This window comes from Aplidium turbinatum, chromosome 12 (assembly GCF_918807975.1).
Source record: "Aplidium turbinatum chromosome 12, kaAplTurb1.1, whole genome shotgun sequence".
NCBI lineage: Eukaryota > Metazoa > Chordata > Ascidiacea > Aplousobranchia > Polyclinidae > Aplidium > Aplidium turbinatum.
This window is the reverse complement of record NC_137483.1, coordinates 15,041,581-15,066,059: the sequence shown is the minus strand read 5'-3', so window position 1 is coordinate 15,066,059 and position 24,479 is coordinate 15,041,581. Positions and strand designations below refer to the sequence as shown.

Here is a 24,479-nt window from a genome sequence, read left to right as displayed (position 1 = left end):
TGTTACCGTCATGAAACCTGTTTAGAACATTATGTCGCTCAGACAGGTGAGGCTTCATTCCCGCCGCACTTCCGCGCTCGGAATGTCGCTAAAGGATAGGCCTACTTATTCACAGCTAGGTGGGCGGATAGTCAAACCCATACGACGTCCGCTACATCGCCTTTTCAATTTCGATCACAACTTAAATTAAAATCATATTTAAAAAAAAAATTAAAATGGACAAAAATCTGTCAACCCTCTAAAATATGGCAACGCTAAAGCCGAAGGTGTAATTTTTTTGCCCGATTTCGCTGCCCAGTACACAAAGACGTAGGCTAATCCACCATTGTAAAGTGCCGTTGGTGATGACAGACTACAAATTATAATCATGCAAACCGTTGCGCAAAAGCAATCATGTTACTTTTTTGAGTAAATAACTTGTCATTGTTTTATTAGACTACACTAAGAGAACATCATTCCATACAACTTACTCAAAGAAATATATTTCTTATTTAAAATTATTTACATTGATATTTAAAACGTAAACCGACGACTGCGTATTGACTTAAAGACGAATCTAGCCAAGTCTTGACACATGAACCTTTCGCTGTTGTTATTCTACCCTTCCACACACTACATGCGGTTATGCCCAGATAGCATACCTTGCTGATATCAGTTCGCTGAGTGGAAGCGCTGATAAAAGCGCATGCCTCTCCTATCCATTCTTGAGGCAAGCGCAACGCGTCTTTTGCCCCAGGCGATTCTTTAACGAAACTTAACAAATTTGCGTCCAGAACAACACCCAGGCAAGGCTGTAGCTCCACCAGATTTTTAACTGAAAAATCATATTGGAATTGTGTTGCCAGAGTATTTCAAGGGTCACTTGCCAAACGATGCCTTTAAAACTGTGATGTTAACGATTTATCAACCGAATTTATTTTTCTTATGTTTTCCAATGACAAAAAAATGCATTTTTATGATGGTGAGTAACGTTCTAACTGCCTTGTGAGTGGCAGTTAGAACGTAAATCCAAAGTGTCCAGTGTAAACAAGCTTTCAATTAAAACCAGGCAATTTCCTCACACGTCCAACAACGTTGCATCAATGTAAGTGGTTTCGCTGTTCAGAATTTTCTCACACCTTATCTACTGTATACTTCACTTCGTGTGATACGAATCGCATCCCAGACAGCAAACCATTAATTTTTTTTCTACTTTATTCAAAGGACTTTTGAAAGTTGAGCACTCTCCTTTAGATTTGCAACCAGCACGATAAAGCAAAGAAGTTCTCACTTGCTAAGACCCAGACAACAAATCAATCGTTTGTTGCATTAATTTAACGTCTGCAAACGGTTAATTTGCTGCCTGGGGAGTTTATTGAAAAGATATGCGTCACTACAAATAACTAACGATATCCAAACAGAGACTGCATGTGAAGTAACAAACGAAAATATAGCATTCCAGCTAGAAACATCAGATTTTTTACATAGATTCAACGTTTGCAGACGTTGAATCAATGCAAAAAGGACTGATTTGGAGCAACATAACATGAAACATAAAAAGGAATTACTGTGTAGTTTATTCAAATGGTGATCCAGAGCAACCGATGTATAAAAAAAGTAACGAAAATATTGAACGTCATCAATGCTGACAACAGCAGGTGACAATCTTTCAACATTATTTGACAGAAATGCGATAAATTTATAAAGTTTTTTTTATAAAGGCATTGCCACTAATTCTAAACGTGTTATAGGTTGGCATAAAAAGACAACAGTGATCGTTTGTGCTACAATAATAGAACGCACCTACATAACCATTTTGACACAATAAAAAAAGTCTAAACTTATGATATAATTAACGTTAATATACTGCAAAAACAATGTTGATCATATGAACATACAAAAAAAATTAAATCGGCTCAGACGAAGCTGGTTACTAACGACAGTACCCTCTAGTGGCGGGACTGCTTGCAACTGTGGATAATGACATGATAGCATAATTATGAAAGTATAAATAGTAAATACCCAGACAGCAAATCATCCGTTTTTTACATTAATTCAACGTCTCCACACGTTGAATCTACGCAAAAACGATTCATCTGCTGTCTGGGCAATTGGAGCACGTAAGAAATTATCCGATACGACTATTTTGATAAACAAACATTGAAAGACGTCAGAAAATCAATAAGATTTGACAGCCAGGTGGCAAATTCTTGTGATGACCAACGTGATTATTTCATTCGTGCTTGCATAGGAGATAACAGACGATTGTAAACAGATGGGATATGTACGTAACATGAAAACAGTAGCCGTTTTTACACAATTTTCACATTGAGGAAACTTTTTAGATGGGATGTTCAATTAATAGGATGCAGTGTTTTTAAACTAAACGGAATATTAAACGTGAAACCCCGCTAGCAAATTCCGTGTTTTTCTACATTGATTCAACATCTGCAGACATCGAATCAATGTAAAAAAGACGGCTTTTGCTAAATGGGACTGAAATTATCTAGCAATGACGCTATTTTTCGTCGTTTCAACGTTAACGCTGCACGACAGTAACAAAAATATTCAAGCGATATTCGAAGACCAAATGGGGAGATATAACATCATAAACACATCGCTTTCACGTTCATTAAAGTTTTCCAGATGCATCAAAACACAAGTGCTCACACAGTGGGAAATATAAGAGAAGGAATCTTAAAAAAAGTGTCTTGTTTGTGAAAAATGCAACGAAAACTGAACTGTAGCAAAGAATACAATGTTGGAAATGAAGTTCAATTGCTCATCAATACTGAACAACGAACGCTTGCAATAATTGCTTTTGAATAAAGCAACAAAAAATTGAAAAAAAAATAGTCAGTGCAAAAATGGTTGTCGACAATATTGATGCAAAAAATCCATTCTTAAATTAGCCATCGCCAGTGGGCGCCATTGTTATAGCGCCTTCGGAAAAACGGATGTTAAAAGATGGGCCGATCTTCAGCTGCAGCTCCAAACAAATACGCTGCAAATGAAACGTCATCGCAGTTAATATCTTTTTAATGTTGCCTGACATTGAACTAGTGTAACAAGGAAAAGATTTGTTCGCTAGGAAAAGCATTTGCAAAGAAAGTATCAAGTGTGAAGCTTGTACAATAGGGTGGGTCAAAAAAAACTTTTTTTTCCAAAACATGGCGGCAACCCCTTCAGATTATGAGGTTGGTCCTAGAAACTCCCCCAAAAAAAAATTGAGCAGGTTTGTTCAAGTATTCGCCAAGCAATGGCCCTTTGAAATTTTCAGTATGAGCCATATGGGAAAACGTATGGTAAAAAAAAGATTTTTTTTGGGGGGGTTTTTAAGTGATTTTTTTATCTCTATGCCATTGCTAACATCTAAAATAATCACTTCTGACTGAAATCACCACATATCTGGTATCGATCGATGTTTAAAAGATACAAGAAAAGTTTAATTTGATCAAAAATAGTAGCAATATTATGCCTATTGTTGTAAGGGCAATCTTAGTTGAAAGCCTGAACACCGCGTCAAGGTGTCGCCCATCATCCAGGTTTCTCTTATTTGCTGTTAGATCAGGCAAACGAAACTGAACTAAACTCCCAATACGTCAATAATTACATCTTGGAGGATGACAATGTGGCTTTTTTGAAATCTGGATAATCGCGCCTTGCCCTTTCTACGCAATGAAGAATTACATTTCTTTCTTCTGCATCATGGGTTAAAATCCCTTTGTACTCTTCCATAATTCTCACTTCTCGGTCTGCCACATCGTTTACAACTTGTCTTTGATACTCTTTATTACTTTTTCCAATCGTCTATAATTCTGAAACTCCGGCCATCTTTCTACTGCATACTTCAAGAAACCAATGTCTGATTATGTCTCCCATACTGAATTGCAGCCTATGAAACAATAAAGCAGATCTTGCACCAACAACTTCATGCAATTTTGTGTCAGCAGAGACCGAAGGAAGCACTGGCTTTTGTGGAGCCAAATGAACACCATGATTTTTTTGGTAGTTGTGATACAGCTTGCAAGCATTAAGCAAGTATTTCTTTATCCTCTGTGGAAAGCTGATGTGAGCATAAAGCGAATGTCACCAGCTCTCCTGTCAAATACCACATGTAGCCCGTGAAGGCTTGTACGGCGACATTTGGAATTCCTGAAAATTCAGCTACAAAGGTATACTCCATCATTTTCTAATAAAAAGGTAAATCATTGACAGCCGCTTCAGAAGCAATGGGACACTGGAACCAATAAGGACCATAAAAAATAGCAACAAATTTTCCGAATTGTTGAAGACCTTGCAAAATGTGTGGCTCCAAGTCTAGTTGGTTTCGCAACAACAGCATCTTCAATGCGTAAATAGGTGTTGACATCCACACAACTAACAAAAAAATCATGATGTTCATTTGGCTCCACAAAAGCCAGTGTTTCCTTCGGTCTCTGTAGACACAAAATTGCATGAAGTTGTTGGTGCAAGATCTGCTTTATTGTTTCATAGGCTGCAATTCAGTATGGGAGACATTGGTTTCTTGAAGTATGCAGTAGAAAGATGGCCGGAGTTTCAGAATTATAGAAGATTGGAAAAAGTGATAAAGAGTATCAAAGACAAGTTGTAAACGATGTGGCAGACCGAGAAGTGAGAATTATGGAAGAGTACAAAGGGATTTTAACCCATGATGCAGAAGAAAGAAATGTAATTCTTCATTGCGTAGAAAGGGCAAGGCGCGATTATCCAGAGTTCAAAAAAGCCACATTGTCATCCTCCAAGATGTAATTATTGACGTATTAGGAGTTTAGTTCAGTTTCGTTTGCCTGATCTAACAGCAAATAAGAGAAACCTGGATGATGGGCGACACCTTGACGCGGTGTTCAGGCTTTCAACTAAGATTGCCCTTACAAAAATAGGCATAATATTGCTACTATTTTTGATCAAATTAAACTTTTCTTGTATCTTTTAAACATCGATCGATACCAGATATGTGGTGATTTCAGTCAGAAGTGATTATTTTAGATGTTAGCAAGGGCATAGAGATAAAAAAAATCACTTAAAAACCCCCCAAAAAAAATTTTTTTTTTTACCATACGTTTTCCCATATGGTCCATACTGAAAATTTCAAAGGGCCATTGCTTGGCGAATACTTGAACAAACCTGCTTAATTTTTTTTGGGGAGTTTCTAGGACCAACCTCATAATCTGAAGGGGTTGCCGCCATGTTTTGGAAGAAAAAGTTTTTTTTGACCCACCCTATTGTACAACCATGGCAGTTATTGGCTTCAAAAAATTGCATTGCTGTCTTAATCATTTGAAATTCCATGACGCGGATGCAAAAATGTTGCTTTGTGACAAAGTGCAACGTCATAGCACTCACCAGCAATCGTCCCCTCCAGTGGACACCAACGTGCTGTCGTCTGCTACGAACCTCACGTTGGTCACGTGAGCGGAATGGCCGACAAATCTACGGGACCTCGCCTGCAATGAAAATGTTGTCGAGTCAAAGTTTTAAACGCTTGAAACGTACGAATGGTTTCCTGTTGCGTTTAGATTTTTCGATTGTGTTCTTCCGCCAAACAATACACACAAAAAATGTCGGCTAGTTCGGACGCCTGCATTTGCAGCTTACATCATTCGGATATTTCAATGGACATAAAATGATCAACATAAAGAGTAAAGAGTGGTACAATAAAAATGATAATTTATACATGAAGGGAATTCAATCTTGTAATGAAAAACTGCAAACCAAACTGTAAGACGACACTTCAAGCCAGCCACCAATTAAATGTTTCGATAGTTCAATACTTGATTCCCCTTAATGCCCCCCCCCCCTCCTTTTTGCGTACGGCACTGTCCTTACGTATTTCTCAGAGCAGGGGAAATCAAACAGTTTGACGAAGCCGAAATCGTCGCCAGTAGCAACAGCGTTCCCGCCGTGCGACACGTGAGCGCAGTTGACGTCAGCGTTGTCGCTGCTCTTCGGCCAGATCCCGATCACGTCATCGCCTAGAACGCTGCAATGAATGAAGACAAGTACAGTCGTGCGCAAGACATTTGGGCTGAGAACCAACATTCTTAAGCTAGCTCGACAATGTGATTTAAATTGGTGCTTGCAACATAAAAACAGGGATAAAAACAATTGCTGCGCGGAAACGATCGGCCACCCCCACTAGTGGGGAACAAACCGACGATGGATTATGATGATGATGAACATAAACACCAATTTCTACTTTAGCTATGATCAACAAACAATACGGAAGTTTGTTTATCAGGATCATTATTATTTCCAGCAATAGTTGCAACGTTTATCTGATGGTCATCCTTCATATCCAATATCTATTGCTGAAAAAGATCAACCATCAAGGTAATAGCTGAAACTCTACACTGACCTGGTCCAAGAGTTCCACGTGATTGACTTGATGATTTTGGCATCGGTTACTTGGTCACCGGATGGAACGCGGAACACCAAGTGCTTATAAGCTCCCGTACCGGCCTGCAATGAATACGAGTGGCAAGTAACTACCAGAACCTTGTAACGACTACTATGGTGACAATCAGTCGAATAAGTTCTCGATTGTAAACTTCTTTGAATTTTGCTGCTTTGAGTAAGAAACAATTCAGAAGTGAGAGAGAGTGAACTGGCAATCCTGAGAAGAACGGAAAGGTCAATGGTGAGAGCAATGTGTGGGGTGAAAACGAGAAGGGAAAAAAGGACTGAAGAATTGTTGGATATGCTAGAGATGAGAGAGACCATAGACCAACTGGCAAGGGCAAATGGAGTAAGATGGTATGGACATGTGATAAGGAGGGAGGAAGGAAGTTTTCTTAGAACGGCACTAGATCTAAAGGTGGATGGGAAGAGGAAACGCGGTCGTCCAAGAAGAACGTGGAAACAACAAGTGAAGGATGAATTTAAAAAAGTCGGACTGAAGGAGGAAGATGCAAGGGACAGAGTGAAATGGAGAAAAGGGATTAAAACAATTGCTGCGCGGAAACAATCGGCCACCCCCACTAGTGGGGAACAAACCGACGATGGATTATGATGATGATGATGAAAAAATATTGAACTTTGTCAATTCAAAGCAGACATGATAATATCATAAAACTACGGAGTATTACGGGGTATATTCTATGGATATATTTTTAGGATATTCTTTATTATTAAGATCAGATATTCTTTTTTTATATTTAGTATATTTTTAAGGTGGCATATTTTATTACGGAGGAACTATTATGAAAAGAAAGGAATATTGCTAGCTGGAATTAATTCTCATTTATTAAGCGGTTTAATCTTTCGAAACGTTTCCTCAACCGATTATAGAACCCCTTCTTGCAATCTTCTTTACCTGAATGTACTTCCCATCCTTTGAGAAGTCAATTTGGAAGACGAAGTTGGGGATTTGTTTGCAGTATCCAACCCTGTTCAACGCGTTGTCCAAAGTCAGTTCATAGAAGTCCAGGGTCTGCTCAGAAGCAACAGCAAGAATCTGGTCATTGGGGCTGAATCTGTGAGAAAAAGCAAAGCGTTCATGACGGACATGATAGCAAACTGTACGAAAGCGACCAGGCCTCGGTAATCCGACCTACCGCGTCTCGCCAAGTGAAGTTGAATATTGAGGTTGTTTGGGTACCGGGGTCATGAGAATAGGTTTTATGAATGAGTGCCGGACAAAGGGGAATCCCGGTTACTATGGAGTTTTTGATTGTAGAGTTCCGACTTCATTTGGAATTTTGAAAACGCTTATAAATGTTAAACACCTGAAGCGTTTTGTTTTGAAGATGTGAGATATTTGTTCTGTGTTACCATCACAGTGAAAAATTACTTTCGAGTCCATTTGATGTAAAAAGACGTTGTATTTGGTTGATGTAAACTCATACGAAACCTAGTACCTTATGTCGAAAATGGCGGCGCCACGGTCTCTCTTTTTTGCCAAAAGGTTCATAGAAACAATGTCCAAGATCCAAATCTCTCCGTTTTCTTGACCAATGGCGATCTTGTTTCCGTCATGCGTGAATGAACAGGCACGTGATCCGGCGTTGAGGGGAAACTTAGACAGCATTGTCTGAAGAAGATACCGTTGTCCAGCGAAAAGTGGTTATGCTAATGTAAATACTTCTATTTATGAGCCTGCTTTGTTTATTTTTTAAAAGTATTGAACCAGACTTTCAAACCGCTGAACAAAAAACTCAACGCTTAATGTTGAATTTTACTCACTTTTTCGGAAAGATCCCACAATCTTCCGGTCCCGTCTAAAGAACAGGTGAAACAGGTTTTAGTTTTGGGATGACAACTGAGTCCCCAAAGTTCCCCCTCGGTGTGGCCAAACACAATCGGTGCCGACACCCCGGTCTTCTCAGCAATCTGTATCACTTCCGACTCTTTGGTTCCGACCAAAATCTTACCCTGGAAGTTAATGCCGAGAGACGTTGTAAAAATGAAATTTCAACGAGCAAACACGTTTTCTTCATGTTATACATTACAGTCGCACATCTAAAGGACAAAATAGAGGAAGTAATTGGATAAAACGTAATATTACACTGCTCTTGCCTTCTCTCTCGACACAGATTTCACAACATTTGATGAAACGTCGAAGGCCCGACAACGCTTCATTTCCTGGTCCCACAATTTGACGGCCCCGCATCCATCTCTGTTCCTGCCAAGACAAGCAATTTATTAACTCATTGGATAGGTGACAATGGGCCGCAATGACAGCGCTAAAGTGCGGCAAATGATGCGACCAAGCGTGGGCAAAAAATGTTGTTTGCATAAATTCTTAATTACGTCATAGGGGCATAAAAGCAACAACTGCTTCTTTCGAACCAGTTGGTGGAATTGCTGTTTGAAGCTAACTATCTTAATAGTGTCCGGCACGCCCGAATGGATGATGAATGAAAGCTACACGACAGGAAGAATATTGAAACTAACTTGGTCTCTTTTCCACCGGACACAATGAGTCCATCTTTGAGAGTGGTGAACATGCTGAAGACAGGACCAGCGTGGACCTTCGTCACTGTGCGGTTGAGTATATTGTCCTTCCACACGTAAACATCTCCAGTCATGGCGCCGGTGAAAGTGATTCCGTTCTGTGGAAAGTGATAAAGGCAAATAAAACTGGAACGATGTTAAACATAAGCTTGTGGCACTACTTGCGTTGCGTTCATTTGTGCGAGCAAACATTACAATAATAACAGTGCTACAAACCACCAATAAACTGCAGTCGTTTGATAGAGAAAAACTGATGTTTAAGATGTAGTCCAACACAGATCAAAATGTAAAAAAAACTCGATGTCTTGCGTCAGAAATGAACAAAACTACGTCTTGATGACAAGATGAGTAGTTGCACTGAACGATTTAGTGAAGCTGGAGAGACAGAAGTTTGAAAAAAAAATAAAGGTGAAGACAGCCAGCTCAGATGTATGCAAAGTTGAAAGTGGTCATCACAGAAGCAACAAAACGTAACCACGGACAAACACGATGATGGCGGCCTCATCTCCAGACAGCAAAATTTCAAATTTTTTTGTCTGGGCCACCAGAAACAATAATCTTATCCACAACTTACGGTTCCGAAAGCGATGGAAAGCATCGTTTGGGATTGTATTTGACTAGACGCTCCAAGTACCCCGCGTTTGCCCAGTATAGCCGAGCCGCATATCTGCAAGGATAGTTTGACTTTTAAATCTGGTCTCCTCCTTGCTTAGTATATAGTTCGAAATGGAAGACTCATAGTGGTGTATTTATTTTCTATAAAACACATCTTTTAAAACCTACTTTAGCAGTTGTAAAAGCTTGTACTTGGCATTAAACCACAAAGGTGAGTCAATGACATTAAGTTGTGATAGTTTGCAAAACTATGAAGTCCTCGTTTCCACCGAGTAGAAAGCTCCTAACGACATAAACTGAGGCCGGGCCATTGCAGTTAGTGTAGTAGTTTCTTTGTTTCAAGCAATAGTTCCCAGTTTGGGATCTGGACCCTTTGGGGATTTACTGAAAGCTCAAAGGTGATCCGAGAATGCAATAATTTCAGTATTTGCTAAAATTTAAGCACCAAAACTTATCTTTTCTCACTTCGAATTACTGTAAAGCGTTTGGGGGTTTGCGGACTTCCTGTGAAAGAGTCACTGACTACACAAAAATTACAACCACTGATGATCATGTCAAATGGCTGAGAAATGGTCAGGTTGCACAGTTAGTTAGCCACTTCCACAATCTGCTTGAACAGTATTTTCGTTCCTAACTTTATCCCTGTTCGGACAGATTACGCGGCAGAGTGTTACACATATATGTGCATTGCATACCTGCCAAAACATGACGTGCTTCACACCAACAGTAACAAAGGCGGTGTTTGAATCGGGTCGGAATTGGGCGTTGAAGATACGTCGTCTGCTGCAAGTGTGACTGCACGCCAGCGCACCTGCGCATGAAAGATTTCAAAATCTTAAAGATTGTGACTTTAAAATTACTGTACGCTTAATTTTAATTCTCAATATTGCCGAAGTGTAAAACAAGTAGATTTGCTTGGGTTGGCGAGTTTCGTGCAAGAATCTCAAGAACTTATTGCAGAATGAAGAAATAAATAGCATTTTGCACACAACGCTTTACTGATGAACTATACGCTATGTAGATTTTTTATCAAAAATTTTAGTGAAATTATTGTCGTTGGTAAAATATTGTGGTCTCGCCTTCCTGCCATCTCCATACTGCCACCGAGTGTTGACCATCGAGACCAACAGAGAGGAGGAGTTTCCCGTTGACGCTGAAGCTAAGAGCACAGATTCCCTCGGAATGGAAGTCACGGAGGATGGAGAGAGATTTCTTGGTGATGGCATCCCACACGTGGATGGTGGGAGACACTCCAAGCTGGCCTAGAAACAAAGCGACCAGATTAAAAACTATTAAAGCAAATGTGAAGGCAAAGGGCAAGTTTTCCTCCACTAAAAATTTGCTAGATAATTAATTTATCAATCTTAAAATTTAAAACAGCTTGAGCTGAATGGCTTATAATGTTTTACATTCGGCTTTGTGTCGGATAGCTGGTAGCTCAGGGTGTGTAAAGTCATTTGGTATGCTGGTTATCAGATCATCTTTAAGATACATTCTTCATTAAGATGCCCAGGGAAAAGTCTTCAAGTTTGTTCCACCTTCAACATCTAAAATATTTAGGAACGCAGAAACGCAATTCTTGTTTATCAAGTATATTGCTTTTCCAAGAAACAAAACTTGTCAGCTGAGCTTCAGCCACGCCTCACCTGTGGCGATTACATTGCGATATTTCGGACTTTGATTGACAGCCAAGCTGATGATGTCATCAGTATGTTCAAGGTAGAAGGATTGTTGGTTGGAAGACAGGTCCTGGACAATACCGGCGCCTACGGAAATGGTTATTCTTGTGATAATCAATCACAAATTTCAGAAGAAACAAAGGTGACGTTAGATTACCGTTGCTTTACATTATATGACGGAGTCATGAAGGGAAGTAAACAGCGATTGGTGCAATTCTGTTGGTGTGCTCAAGCAACAAAGAATGTACTGGCCCAGAGAGCAAATCAACCGTATTTTACATTGATTCAACGTCTGCAGACGTTGAATCAATGTAAAATACGGTTGATTTGCTATCTGGGGAAAATGACTCGGTAGTGAAATCAATGGCACGTAACTTTTCGACATTTTTGCAAGACTAAGTAATGTTTTAAAACGAGGAACATAAACTAGACCAAACAAAGCGGTGAATAAAAAATCGGTGCTTAATTATTCAAAGTAAAAGGTAACAATAGGCTTGCGGTCGGCACACGTCATACCTGCCGCGTGGTAGACGATTCTAGAAGCATCTTCCAAGTAATGAAGGTTGTCCCTGCAATCGAAGCCACGATAGCCGAAGATGTGGTCAAGCTTCAGGTCAGTGACCCTGCTGACCGCCAATCGGCTGTTCCGGGTCACGCGATCGCTCTTGGGGATCTCCCGGGTCACTGCCGTTCTGCTTCTGGAGAAAAGATTCGTGTTTTAGTTTCAAACATCTCAACTTTGGCTTGAATACACCTGCGGCAAAATGCAAAATTTGTTATAAAAAAATGAAAATAGTTATTTTCATAACTTTTCGTCGGGGAAACATAAAAAACCTACTTTTTGGCGTTTTCAACTTCTTTCATATTTGGCTTCACACCAGCAGTGTCCCGGATATTAGCTGCGTAGGTTTTGGCACTGTAGTCCATCTTGTCTTCGCGTGCAACGTCACTGTCGTAACCTGCAAGAAAAGTTCAAGGTTGGTAGCAGATACTCGAAGCAATCAACGAAAAAAACACGTGCTGTTAACAGACAACGTTTTCAATTTAAAATTTTATGCCAGTTATTGCATTTTCCCCACCGAGTGTATCTCTTTTCTAAAGTCCATAAAAACAGTAAGCTCGAAAGTTGGAGCCAATTGAAGCCACAACCCCGAAAGCTCCATGATAATCACACTGCTCCATGTCTAGTTGTCTACCTTCTTCTTCCGAGTCTGTATCCGAATCCTCGCTGGCTCCCTGGTAGCTAAAGTCAGTCAGTGAGCCTTCAGACTTGGAAAGACTCCGACCCGATATTTCGATGTCTTGTCTCGCCCACAAGAGAAGCGCGGTATCAGCGCCTCCTATCGACCCGGCTTGAGACGAGTCATGTGACCAGCGCACATTGGTCACGTGAGCGCTGTGGCCGAGGTATTTTTTAAAGTTGGAATGTTTTTCCTAAAAGATTATAAAAAACTTTAATGTGGAATTCCTCCAGGATTTCCGACACATGCGAAAAATCTATCACCCCAATTTTAAAACAGACTTGCTTTGAAACAGTTATGCAGACAACTAACAAGTGTGAAAAATTTATTTCCAAAAAATAAAAAATAAGCATTGCTCTCTTCCGACGATTTCATGGGGCAGAGAAGGTTAAATACTAACACAGATATCTTGTTTATAAAAAGATGATGTTCGACCAAGAGAGTCGGTTATAATCAGAACGGAAAGAATAAGGTGAACTGATCTTCCTTTTTTGTTCATTTCGTGGTGATTTTACAGATCGAAAAAGTTAAGATAATTTAGGAATCTTCACTTTTTCGAACAATACCCGATCGTTCACGTGTTCACCTTAACGGGAAAGTTGAAGAGCTTCACAAATCCAAAGTCATCGCCAGTGATCAAATACTTCTTTGTGTGGTCCAGACAAGCCGCATTCACATCTGTCACGTCACTATAGGCTGGCCAGATGCCCTGCATAGTGATTGCATGAGTTGAGCCAATAAGTAACTCTATATCACTCTAAAGCAAAATGGATACTAAAAACTAAAAGATTGACAAAACCTTAAAAAATATACATTTTAACGACAAGTTTTCTATCCTGCGTTCATCAAAAAGAGTAAGAATTCAAGTTTTAACTTTCACTTTTAACTGCACATGAAGCTTTCCTGATTGGGGCTCTGGGGAAGGCGAAAACGTTTGAGTTATTTCTTCGTATATGTAACTTTCATGCTTGAAGAAAAACACTATTGAATCTTATCTAGTAGCTTACCTTCATATATTTGTGGTACATCAAACTCTTAAAACCTCTACCACGCTTAGAACTAGAAAGTAAAATAATTAGTTTGCAGAAGACTTCCTACGTCACCTCACAAGACTTTCCGAGCACAGACGTCCACGATGACCACTCAATTGCTTCGTCACTGCTGATAGTCTGCCGCTTCCCACGTGGTGCCTCGAAGTATAGAACCTCCTTTGCTCCACTGTTCACACAGAGTAGCTTGCCTGGGAATAACGTGGTGATAGTTGAAAGTTTGAAATGACGTAAAACTACAAGAGTTCGAAGTCGGAACTTCCAACAACGACCTCATAAGAGATTAACTCGCGAACAAACAAAAAGGCGGAGGAACATCGAAAGAGGAAAGTATAGGTTTTTTGGTGGACATGGTTGGGATAGATAGGGCTTAACCTTAGACAACCACCAGATCTTGAAAGCAAAGCAAATGTGTTTAGTGACGTTTCATCAGCCAGCACGATTGATTCCTCTTATAGCAAAAAGTCCCTGTCAATAGAAACATTCCAAGGAAGTGTTGAAAGAATTGACTGATGACTGAAGAACATCTTCGTCACATTTGACAATATCGTTGAAAGTAAGATCGAGGAGTTGCTTTGTTGCGCCAACTTTGACCAGGAGACAAAACCTACCTCTGGCATCCCAGTCCAAATGGGTGATGTAGCTTGAAGCTCCCTTGCAAACGCCGACTCTCTTGCTGTTAAGTACGTTGTATATATCCACATAGTTGTCATGTGAGCCCACCGCTAAATATTTGCCAACACCAGGAGAAAATCTATAATAACAGTGTTTTTCGTGTCAATCCGTAACTTTCACGTTTTTTTTTGTTGTTCTAAATTTAACTACCTTGCATGAAGCCTAGATCAGGTGGCGGGGAGGCAAGGAAGCCACACAGGCGGCATACTCGTTATTTTTACATGATTCAGCAGACTTTTAATCAATTCAGCACCTGTAGACGATAAACCAATGTAAAATGACCGATTTTGCTGCCTAGGATCTTCGTATCCACCTTCAGGCCATTAAATGTCCTGCCAAAGATACAGCCGCGTGTTCTTGAGCAGTATCGAACCGCCACCCATTCAAGCGTCGTGCCAGGGCTGTGTCACCACTCGGCTATGCAGCCGACATACGTTTCTACGTTAGTTAGACGTTTAACAACGTAAAAGCAATCGAATTCACCGTAAAAAAGCTGCTATATCTTACTTGATGTCTGATATCGCTTCTTTTCTGTGATGGAAACTGACCAGGTTATCCAACGTTGTGGAGCTAACGACCAGAAAACTTCCTGTTATGTTCAAATCAGTTGTGACAATTGATTACACTGCAGATGTTGAATTAATGTAAAAAAAAACAAAACTGATTCGATGACTGGGAACTAGGATGTTCAACAAAATAACAGGTTTGTTGATGGGACAAGACGATGGTGACACTGGATGCAGTACTGCCATGTTTTTGTGTCGTGAACAATAGCAAGATCGAAATTGACATTCCTCAGATTGCAGAAAGTTCCATCCGTTTGTAAATTGTAATTGGTTTACTGTCACACCCAAGATATGTGATCAATTTTTGTGTGATTGTGTCAAATTATCAGTGATGCACGTAATGTACACCAACACTAGGCAAGAGAATATATCATCAAGTGCTTTATATATTAATTTTGACCGGTTAAAGCACGCCTAGGCTTTCAATTTCATTGCTAACATGTGATTTACTCGATCACAAGCACAGTTTGAGCTCACCATACGAAGAACTACCGTGCAAGAAAGCTTGAAAAGACGCCACAGGCAAAAGCATAAAAATCACGCCTTAAAATCTCACCGTCATTGCAGCCGACAGCGATAGCGTTGCCATCGGGAGAATAAGAGCAGCATTGCCCGCCGACGGTCAACTTTCGGTGGCGGAGCATTCGGTTTTTCCCTGAGGTTGTACACCAAGAACGCAGCGACAGATCGTTCGACACAGTGCAGCACTCGTCCTTAGAAGGATGGAAAGCAAGGCCCCACAACTCGCCTTCGGCATGACCCTGCCGTGAAACAGAAGAATGAAATGATGTGGATATTAATGTGTTGATTGACAATGAAAAAAAAACTTCCCAATCAGGCACCTAGTTGAAGAAATATAACAAATTATTTCAACCGCAAAAGTTCAGTTAAAACAAAATCTTTACTAATGGAATTCGACACCTTACAATCCTTACATCCTTTGGTGTACTGTAGCCTACTGTAGTTTATAAACTTTTATAAGTACTGTAAAATAATGCCCACTGACTGTTAACCATGTGATTAATCACCTGCACCAATATGCTAACGGGTCCTTCTTTATCAATTTCGAGGATTTCACCTTTCTTTGTTCCGACCAATATCTTGGTGTTACCTTGATGAAATATGCATTTTTGTTACTCAACATCATCATAATCCATCGTCGGTTTGTTCCCCACTAGTGGGGGTGGCCGATTGTTTCCTCGCAGCAATTGTTTTAATCCCGTTTTAACCAAAAGCAAAATAACAATGCGGAAGAAAATATCACTTCTAAAAAAAACGAGTCACCAGAAAAATGTAGCCAACGTTGTTTACGAGGTAGAAGGTAAAGGTGTCCAATACTTGAATTCAAGTATCGGCTTTCAGCACTTACGAGAGGAGGGTAGCCAGTTCATTTCTCTCGGCCGCCTTTCCTTCAGAAATTATGTCCACCTAATTTATTAGACCCTGGGTGGAGGTGAGTGGTATTTATCAACAACCAGCTTAAGCCGGGAGTCGAACCAGGATTGCATAATTGGAAAGTGAGCGCCTTATCCGCTGCGCCATCCCATTACCTGTTAACGAGGAATGAACCAATAACCTCATAAAAAGATTTGTCTGTTAAACCGCGAGAAAACTTGTCACATACCAAGACAGATCGCTCGGACGGTGGGATTACTCTCGGTCAGAATACCACGTGACTTTGAGGAAAGATTCGCTTCATTGATTACGTAGGATCGAACGCAGACTTCAAACGACTCGTTCCAAATGCAAACCACACCATCTTTGCCTCCAGTCACGAAGCCCTTGGGTGGTTGAAAATAACAAGCCGAGAATTTAAAATGGACGCATCAAAATATTACAAACTTCAATAAGGTTATGTTTTGGGTTTTACATTTGAATTATGTTTTGGGTTTTACATATTTGGGGCAGCAAAGTAAACTTTCTATCAAAGCTCTAAAAATTTGATGTCACTGGAAATATTTTTACTTAAACAGACATAACTAAGCAACAACACTGCATTTAACATTATAAAAACAAAAAACAACAAGCGAACGTTTTCGGCTAGTCATATAGCCCTTTTCAAGTCTTTAAGAAAAATACATTATTGAAAGAAATGCTATAGAATCATATAGTATCACAGCAAAAATATGGTCAAATCTAAACATTTGAGAAACTGCCTCGCTCACACAAAATGATAACTGAAAATTACACAGCGCAACGGGTCAAGTATTTCAGAGGTAAAATTAATTGATTGTTCAGACAAGGACTCAGGCAGATTACGCAAGAAAGACAGAAGCACAAGAGATAGTGGTGTCTAAAACGTTTTTTGCCTAGACTGGATAAAGTGCAGGCCTTACTTATTAGAAGAAATGGTGTATTGAAAACGACAATAATAAAACGAAACAAACAGTTGCTTACCGAATTCTTACATATTCCCTAGTCACTCCAAATCTCCAGTTCTCCAGATTTATAAAACAATGACCACTCCAGTCCATGCCAAAACGTAAAAAGAAAGATCAACTAGCAAAAATTGTTAATGCATGGCCGGGTCACTCAAGCATGAAAATAGAATGGAGCAGAGATACAACAATAATATTAAATGGGCGGGGAATCGTTTCTAACATACCCACCCCCAAAACCAGAGTTTAACAAATGAGGGTTTTACCACTGTAAAACGATTACAACGAAGCAAAATACAAACCAACTAATTGCCACAAGGTGGCCAAATAAACGACAATGAACATGAATTATGCAAATATCGACCAGAATCAAAAATATTCGCGGTTAGCAAGGATCACAATTGCAACACAAAGGCTGGTTTGCATTACACACAAACTTAATAGAACATGCATAACAGTAGCCTACAGAAGGACATCGAAGACACGCCCAAGAGGAGTTAAAAAACCCTTATGACCAACATGCTTAGCGATTGCTAAAATTAAGCACAAAAACATAAGTCTACCGACAACTGGAAGTCAGCATAAACGGATACACGAAAAACAAATGATAACATACATGGTACCAGTGGCAGAAGTGGGGATATGGCATAAACAAAAGCACACATACAACCTAATACTGCGCAATGCTATGACCAGCGCAAGTGACATTAACGTCAGAGCAAAAGTAGGCTACCAGAAAAAACACGCGACTGTTAAGTCGAGTCGTGATAGTTAAGCAATGAATTGACAAAACACAAAAAATAATATCGCACATAGCAAAAGCTTTAGTAGTGAGACAGGTGTGTGAAATAGTCAGACCAAAAACAGAGCTAGACTGCTACAGTGTAAATAACTGCAGGATGCAAATAGAAACAACACTATTGATGGGAGTCAATAACACAGTTATGGCAGAACTGCTGGATGCAAATGCATCGACGACACCGCGCTAGCTGCGGTAGTGAGGAGCACAAGAATAATAATAGTAAAATAAACACAAACACGCAATACAATTCAAATATGAAACCTAAGCAGCATGAGCAATGTCAGTTGTGCAATCGTGCCAACCAGCCAGCCTAGAAAACAAAATTGTCATTTTAAAAGTCCATACTGCCCTCTAGCAGGCAGATCTTTCTGATGTCGCGAACAAACTCTGTACCGTCAGCAACCTTTACTCGCACGCGTCTGACAAGTTTATTAGTGTCCGGCATAACTTCCTTTACAATAGCCTTGGGCCAGTGCCCACGTTTAGTTGCCTCGTCCGTTACCAGTACCAAATCGCCTGGTTTCAAGCTTGGAGATGTGCCAAACCACTTTTGTCGGGGCTGCAACAGAGGGAGATATTGCAACAGCCATTGTTCCCAAAACTTGTTTGTGAGGTATTGGGTCTTTCTCCAAGAGCGTCGATAACCGTCAGCCTTCATAAAAACATCTGGCGGTAGGGTGTCACAAGCTGATCCGGTGAGTATCATACTTGGAGTCAGGGCTTGCAGATCATCTGGTGACGATGGGAGCGAAGTGATGGGACGATCGTTTAAAATTCTTTCAATCTCTGCTACCAGCGTTAGAAGGTCGAACTCATCCAACGTAGCGTTTCCTACCAGCGACCGCATCAATTTTCTTAATAAACGAAAAAATATTTCGTAGAAGCCGCCTTGATGTGAAGCACGCGGAGGGTTGAAGTGCCAGTTCGTTTCATGCCGAAGTAAGGCATCGGTGACTTTCTTTTGATGGAGGTTCTTGAGTCCTTGCCGAAGTTCGCGGTCTGCAGCAACAAAGTTTCCTCCGTTGTCACTGTACAGATCAGTAGGACAAACGTTTCTACGGCTGCAGAATCTTCGGTAGGCTTGAATGAATGCACTTGCCTCCAGGGATTGCACGACCTCAAAGTGCACAGCACGGGTCGCCAAACAATTAAAAATACAAACATATCGCTTAACACTGCTGCGGCCGCTCTTTACCATCAATGGACCAAGAAGGTCAGTGCCAGCAGCTTGAAAAGGAATGGATTTGTTTACGAGTGGAGCAGGTAAGTTGCCCATCTGCTGTTTTCCGGCGGTAGCTTTCCAAAAACGACAGTTCATACAGGAATGCAAGACCCTTTTGACAGCTGATCGCCCTTTGACAATCCAATAACGGGAAGCAATGGCGGTAAGGACTTGTGAGCATCCCATGTGTCCTTCTCGTTCGTGATACCTCATGATCACTAGATCGGTGATTGGGTGCTGATATGGGAGAATGATCGGATGCCTTCTTCCGCTTGACAGAGAAGATTGTTGCAATCGCCCACCAACTCTTAACGTTTCGTTAACAACATAGGGGTTTAGGGACTGTAGCTCCTTCAAAGCCACATGCTTCTTCAACTGCAGGTCGGACACGAGTTCCACCGGGGCGTCAAATCCTGGGTGGTTATGGAGAACTGCGAACACCGTCGGGTATGCTTGATGCTGGGCGGCTGTGACAATGGCAAGTTCAGCTTCGTCCATCTCCTCGACACTGAGCGAATCTGTCTTAACAGTCAAGGAGTCATCTCGGCATTTCCTTTTCAGGTACAATTTGAAGCGAAGCAACCATGCAACCGTTCTTTGCAGATCGTGGAAATGCGAGTAGCGGGTAAACAACCGACAGAGAGAGTCTGAGTCCGTAATCGCGTGTTGCTGAGCTGAGCAATGTTCAATGCTTTTAACCTCTGGATCGTCTGACGAAATTCCGCCAACAAAGTCGGGCTGGTTTGGCCAATTGCTCGTGACATCATGCAAAAACTTAGGACCATTAAACCAAAGCTTAGCGGTATTAACTTTATCAGGCCAAACTCCCCGAGACGCGAGGTCAGCGGGGTTTAAAGTAGTCGGTACATAATGCCATTGATTGACACTGGTAAGCATGTGAATAGTGCTCAGCCTATTAGCCACAAAGGTGTGGAAACGAGTCGAAGTATTATTAATGTAACGCAGCACAACAGTTGAGTCTGTCCATAAGACAACACAATTGAATTTAAAATCACACTCCGTCAGGATAAAATTGCAGACTTTGGCAGCGAGCACAGCAGCAGTGAGCTCCAGGCGAGGTACGCTAACAGGCTTTAATGGAGCCACTCGAGACTTTCCAAATAGAAAATTACAAATTACTACAGAATCATCATAAAATACTTTAACATAAAACACGACCCCATAGCCACTGGTACTGGCATCACAAAAACCATGCAATTCAAAGCGGATAGCACATTTACCAAAAAGAGTCAGGCTTCTAGCGATGGAAACACATTCAAGCTCTGGAAGGGCCTTTAACCAAGCTTCCCAATTAATGTTTACTGGCCCAAGGCCATTAAGGGGTTCATCCCAATCAAGTTGAGCGTCACATGCTTGCTGCAGGAGTTGCCTAGCAGGTAAAATGAAGGGTTGTATTAGACCTAGTGGGTCGTATGTTTGCGAAATCATGGAGAGAACGCCTCTCCGGGTGTTAGGCTTTTGTTGGATACTCACCCTCACCTCCATGCAATCGCTCGCAGCATTCCACACAACACCAAGGGTTTTCTGCGTTGGAAGCTGGCACTGAGGCAAATCGACCTTCGACGCCAAGTCTTCCTGCAACACAGAACTCAAGACCTCTGCACTGTTAGACAGGAATTTAGTTAAATGGAAGCCGCCACTTTGTAATAGTTCACGCAGTTGTTGTATTAGTTCGATAGCCTGGTCCGGCGATTCACATGAATGACAAATATCGTCAACATAAACATTTTTTAAAACTGAGTTAACAGTGTTTTGATCGGCACCTGTTTCATTGTCTTTGGCAGTCATCCGAAGCGCGAAGGCAGCACAGCATGGCGACGACTTTGCTCCAAACACATGTGTTTGCATGCGGTAGTCGATAGGTTCCCGCTTGAGATCGTCGTCCGGATACCATAAGAATCGAAAGGCATCCCTGTCCCCTTCGTCTACGCGTACTTGGGAAAACATGGCCTTAATATCGCCCACAACAGCGATCGGATGTTGCCTGAAGCGAAACAATGTTCCTACAAGGTTATTGGTGAGATCTGGGCCATGAAGCAGCTTGTCATTTAATGACACGCCTTTAAACTTCGCGCTGCAGTCGAAAACGACTCTAAACTTGGCCGCATTGGTCGTGCAGTGATGGGGCACATAGCACGTCTTCCCTGGTGTGTCTACCACACCAGTTTCAAGTGGCACAGCATAGCCACATTTAACATATTCCTGCATTTTATCACGATACTTATTGAATAACACCGGGTCAGTAATAAATCGGCGCTTCATTCCCTCTAGGCGCTTGAGTGCCATAGAGCGATTATTGCACAAGTCCGGGTCTTCATCCTTCCACAACAGCCCTACAGAATAGTGTCCATCCACCTTCTTCACCGTGTCCTGCATGATCTGCAGCGCACGTTTATCCTCAATTGAAGGACAGGGGGCCTGTGGCTCATCGATGTCATTAAAATCCTGCAACAATACATTTAACATTCTATCGCAAGACTCCTTTACGCTAAGAAAGTTTACCATTACTGGTGAGTTGAGTTGCCTATCGCCACCATCTTTCCCATAAATGGTCCAACCCAGAAGAGTGTGCAGTCCACATGGTTCTCCTGGTGCGCCAGTACGAACTTCCTGCAAAAGATAAGCCTGGTGAAGATCGCTGCCCAATAACAACTCAACCTTCCTATCTTTTAGTTCAGGGAACTTTAAGTCCTCCAAATGACTATATGCACTACTAAGTGCTTCGGTGGGAATACTGTGGCTGACATCCACAATCTGGTCCATCACCAGAGCATCTGCAACGGAAAACACAGCCTGCTCTTCCATTCCCTGCACAGCCAAAAAATCAATTTTCTTGTCATGAAAGGAGACAGCATTGGTGGTCAGCAACTCCACATTGCTTTTTGTCGCAGCAACCCCTAAGCGAGATACGAGGCTTGAGGAGCATAGACTGACGCTAGAACCTTCATCGATAAAAGCATAAGTATAGTTGGAGGGGTCCCCAGCCCATACCTTAACTGGCAAAACCTTAAAAATTGTTGTCCCAGATGTTGCTGGCACAGTTGCGGACGTTGTTGCTGAGATGCCCTTCTTCAGAGCAGAGGGGCTTTCCTCTTCCACACGGTTTACATGCAGAAGTGAATTATGCCTCGATCCACACGTTGCACAAGATTTCTTAAATCTGCAATCAACCACTCTGTGGCCTGCTCTCAAGCAACAAAAACACAGTCTATGCTTTTGCACCAGGGTTCTTCTTTCTGCAACAGGCTTTTGTTTAAACATCTCACACTTCCATAGGGCATGCGACTCTGCACACAAACAACAGGACTCTTGCTTATGGTTAGCAGATTGGGAAATCTGCTCTTGGGTTGTGCAAACCGAAGCACGCTTGTAGCCACCTTGCGGATTAGATCGAGCCAGCGATGGTTGTGGAGCTCTCTTAACATCTTTGCCTGGTTGCATAAGATGGCCATATTGGCTGTCGGCTCGAGAGGCTGCATCCTCGACCAAGACTCTTAAATCACCAAACGTGGCACAGTCCGATCCTAAGTGATTAACATGAACAAACTGCTCCTTTAACTTATAAGGAAGTCGCAGGAACAGCCGTTGAAGCACCTCGTCACTGTTTAAAAGGTGAGACTTACCCCAGCCATCGAAACTGACTTCACACTTATACATCTTGTCGCAGAGCTTTGTGAGGCCTGGCGCATCCCACTCTGAAATAGGGGGTCCTTGCAGCAAATCTTCCTTCACTTTGGCCATGAGTTTTCCAGGGTTGCCAAACCTTTTTCTCAATCTATCCCATGCCATTCCATATGCTCTTTCACTATTTTGCAAGCAACTCAGGCCAGATATTACTTCCAAGGCCTGGCCTACACAATTGTCCTCCAAAAAGGCGATGCGATCTTCAAAACTTAGATAATTTGACTCAATGTATCGCTCAAAACGCCTTTTAAAGTTAAAGAACTTTAACACATTGCCGTCAAACTTCTCCAGCGACAACCGAGGACCATGAACATTTTGAAACCCTGCACTGAGCTGGGGTTGAGGCACGACGATGGGAAATTCACTACTATTATTAGCTTCAGTGCGAAAGGGAGATGTGTAAGGATTAAGAATATTACTAGCACTACTGCTGCCCTGAAGGATACCCTGTTCTGCTTTTACAGGTGGTATCTTTACACCACTCTCACGGGGTGTCACGTGACTGCTAGACTCAGCAGCTTTGCCTGTGTCACTGCCTGCATCCATAACTACCGATGATGTTTGATGTGACACTTGCTTGGATTGCTCTCGACAGCTTCGAATGAGGGTAGAGCATGCTTCAAGCAAACCATAAATGCTTTCCCCCATACGGTTCATCCTAGATTCTATTGAGCCTGATTGCTGTGGTTTGCATTTGAGTAAATCTAAACGTTTAAGGGAGAGCTTCCTTTGAAGTTCAAGGCATCTTTTCTTTACCTCCAAAACTTCAGAAGAGCTCAGGAAATCATCACTTGAGCATAGCTCCATGTCGATGGAAGTTATGCCAAGCTCGATTTCAACCAGCTCTTGTTCTAACACAACAAGACCTGGCAGCTCTTCGCTACTGTCATGTTGACCACTAATATTAGAGGCGGCCTCATGCTGCTCTGTTGAGCCACTAGCATAACCATTTGGCTTACTCCGTCTTGGAGTTTGCTTGGGCTTTTTACGAGCCATAATTAACACACAGCAATATACAAGCTACAAAAAACAAAATCTGTACGGTACTTACCTTAGGTGAGGTGACAATTGACCTTCACGATATTACGGAGAATGTCAGTAAGCAACCTACTAAAATTACAGGGTTTAACGGTAACCAGTTCTACCTGACTAGAACAGTGGCCTGACAGAGTACAGGCTTAGAAGCTTCAATCTTTGGCAGACCTGACAAGACTGCCCAAAGTGAAGATCTATTTACAAAATTTAAACAAAGTTGACAACGTGGCAGGCTCAAAGGCACAAACCAAAAAATGAATCCTTGGCAGACCTGAAAAGACTACCCTAGGATAACAAACAACTAGTTACAAAGTTCAAAGAAACTTTACAGCATGGCAGGCTCAAAGGCACAAACCAACAAAAATGAATCCTAGGCAGACCTGAAAAGACTACCCTAGGATAACAAACAAATTACAAAATTCAAACAAACTTTACAGCATGGCAGGCTCAAAGGCACAAACCAAAAATGAATCCTTGGCAGACCTGAAAAGACTACCCTAGGATAACAAACAACTAGTTACAAAGTTCAAAGAAACTTTACAGCATGGCAGGCTCAA

General features: G+C 41.5%; 1 protein-coding gene across 3 annotated transcripts in view; it reads right to left on the bottom strand.

Moving 5' to 3' along the window:
• Positions 1-1,197: 1,197 nt before the first annotated feature.
• LOC145780806 (echinoderm microtubule-associated protein-like 6) overlaps positions 1,198-24,479 on the bottom strand; it is a 39,963-nt gene continuing 16,681 nt past the window's right edge. The window contains exons 1-24 of one of the 3 annotated variants that reach the window (XM_082592445.1): positions 20,677-23,930; positions 16,405-16,561; positions 15,809-15,891; positions 15,337-15,541; positions 14,722-14,803; positions 14,151-14,293; positions 13,594-13,730; positions 13,077-13,199; positions 12,446-12,683; positions 12,088-12,208; positions 11,766-11,947; positions 11,217-11,336; positions 10,650-10,832; positions 10,266-10,381; positions 9,530-9,622; positions 8,896-9,053; positions 8,518-8,623; positions 8,185-8,373; positions 7,860-8,032; positions 7,316-7,475; positions 6,359-6,462; positions 5,830-5,983; positions 5,347-5,447; positions 1,198-2,983 (exon numbers count right to left, since the gene is read on the bottom strand). In XM_082592445.1, coding sequence (XP_082448571.1) covers positions 2,959-2,983; positions 5,347-5,447; positions 5,830-5,983; positions 6,359-6,462; positions 7,316-7,475; positions 7,860-8,032; positions 8,185-8,373; positions 8,518-8,623; positions 8,896-9,053; positions 9,530-9,622; positions 10,266-10,381; positions 10,650-10,832; positions 11,217-11,336; positions 11,766-11,947; positions 12,088-12,208; positions 12,446-12,683; positions 13,077-13,199; positions 13,594-13,730; positions 14,151-14,293; positions 14,722-14,803; positions 15,337-15,541; positions 15,809-15,891; positions 16,405-16,561; positions 20,677-23,883 — 6,360 coding nt within the window. In that variant the 5' untranslated portion in view covers positions 23,884-23,930 and the 3' untranslated portion in view covers positions 1,198-2,958. Of the gene's footprint in view, positions 2,984-5,346; positions 5,448-5,829; positions 5,984-6,358; positions 6,463-7,315; positions 7,476-7,859; positions 8,033-8,184; positions 8,374-8,517; positions 8,624-8,895; positions 9,054-9,529; positions 9,623-10,265; positions 10,382-10,649; positions 10,833-11,216; positions 11,337-11,765; positions 11,948-12,087; positions 12,209-12,445; positions 12,684-13,076; positions 13,200-13,593; positions 13,731-14,150; positions 14,294-14,721; positions 14,804-15,336; positions 15,542-15,808; positions 15,892-16,404; positions 16,562-17,177; positions 23,931-24,479 lie in introns of those variants that run through there. The other 2 variants (XM_082592446.1, XR_014290674.1) reach the window with 2 other exon arrangements.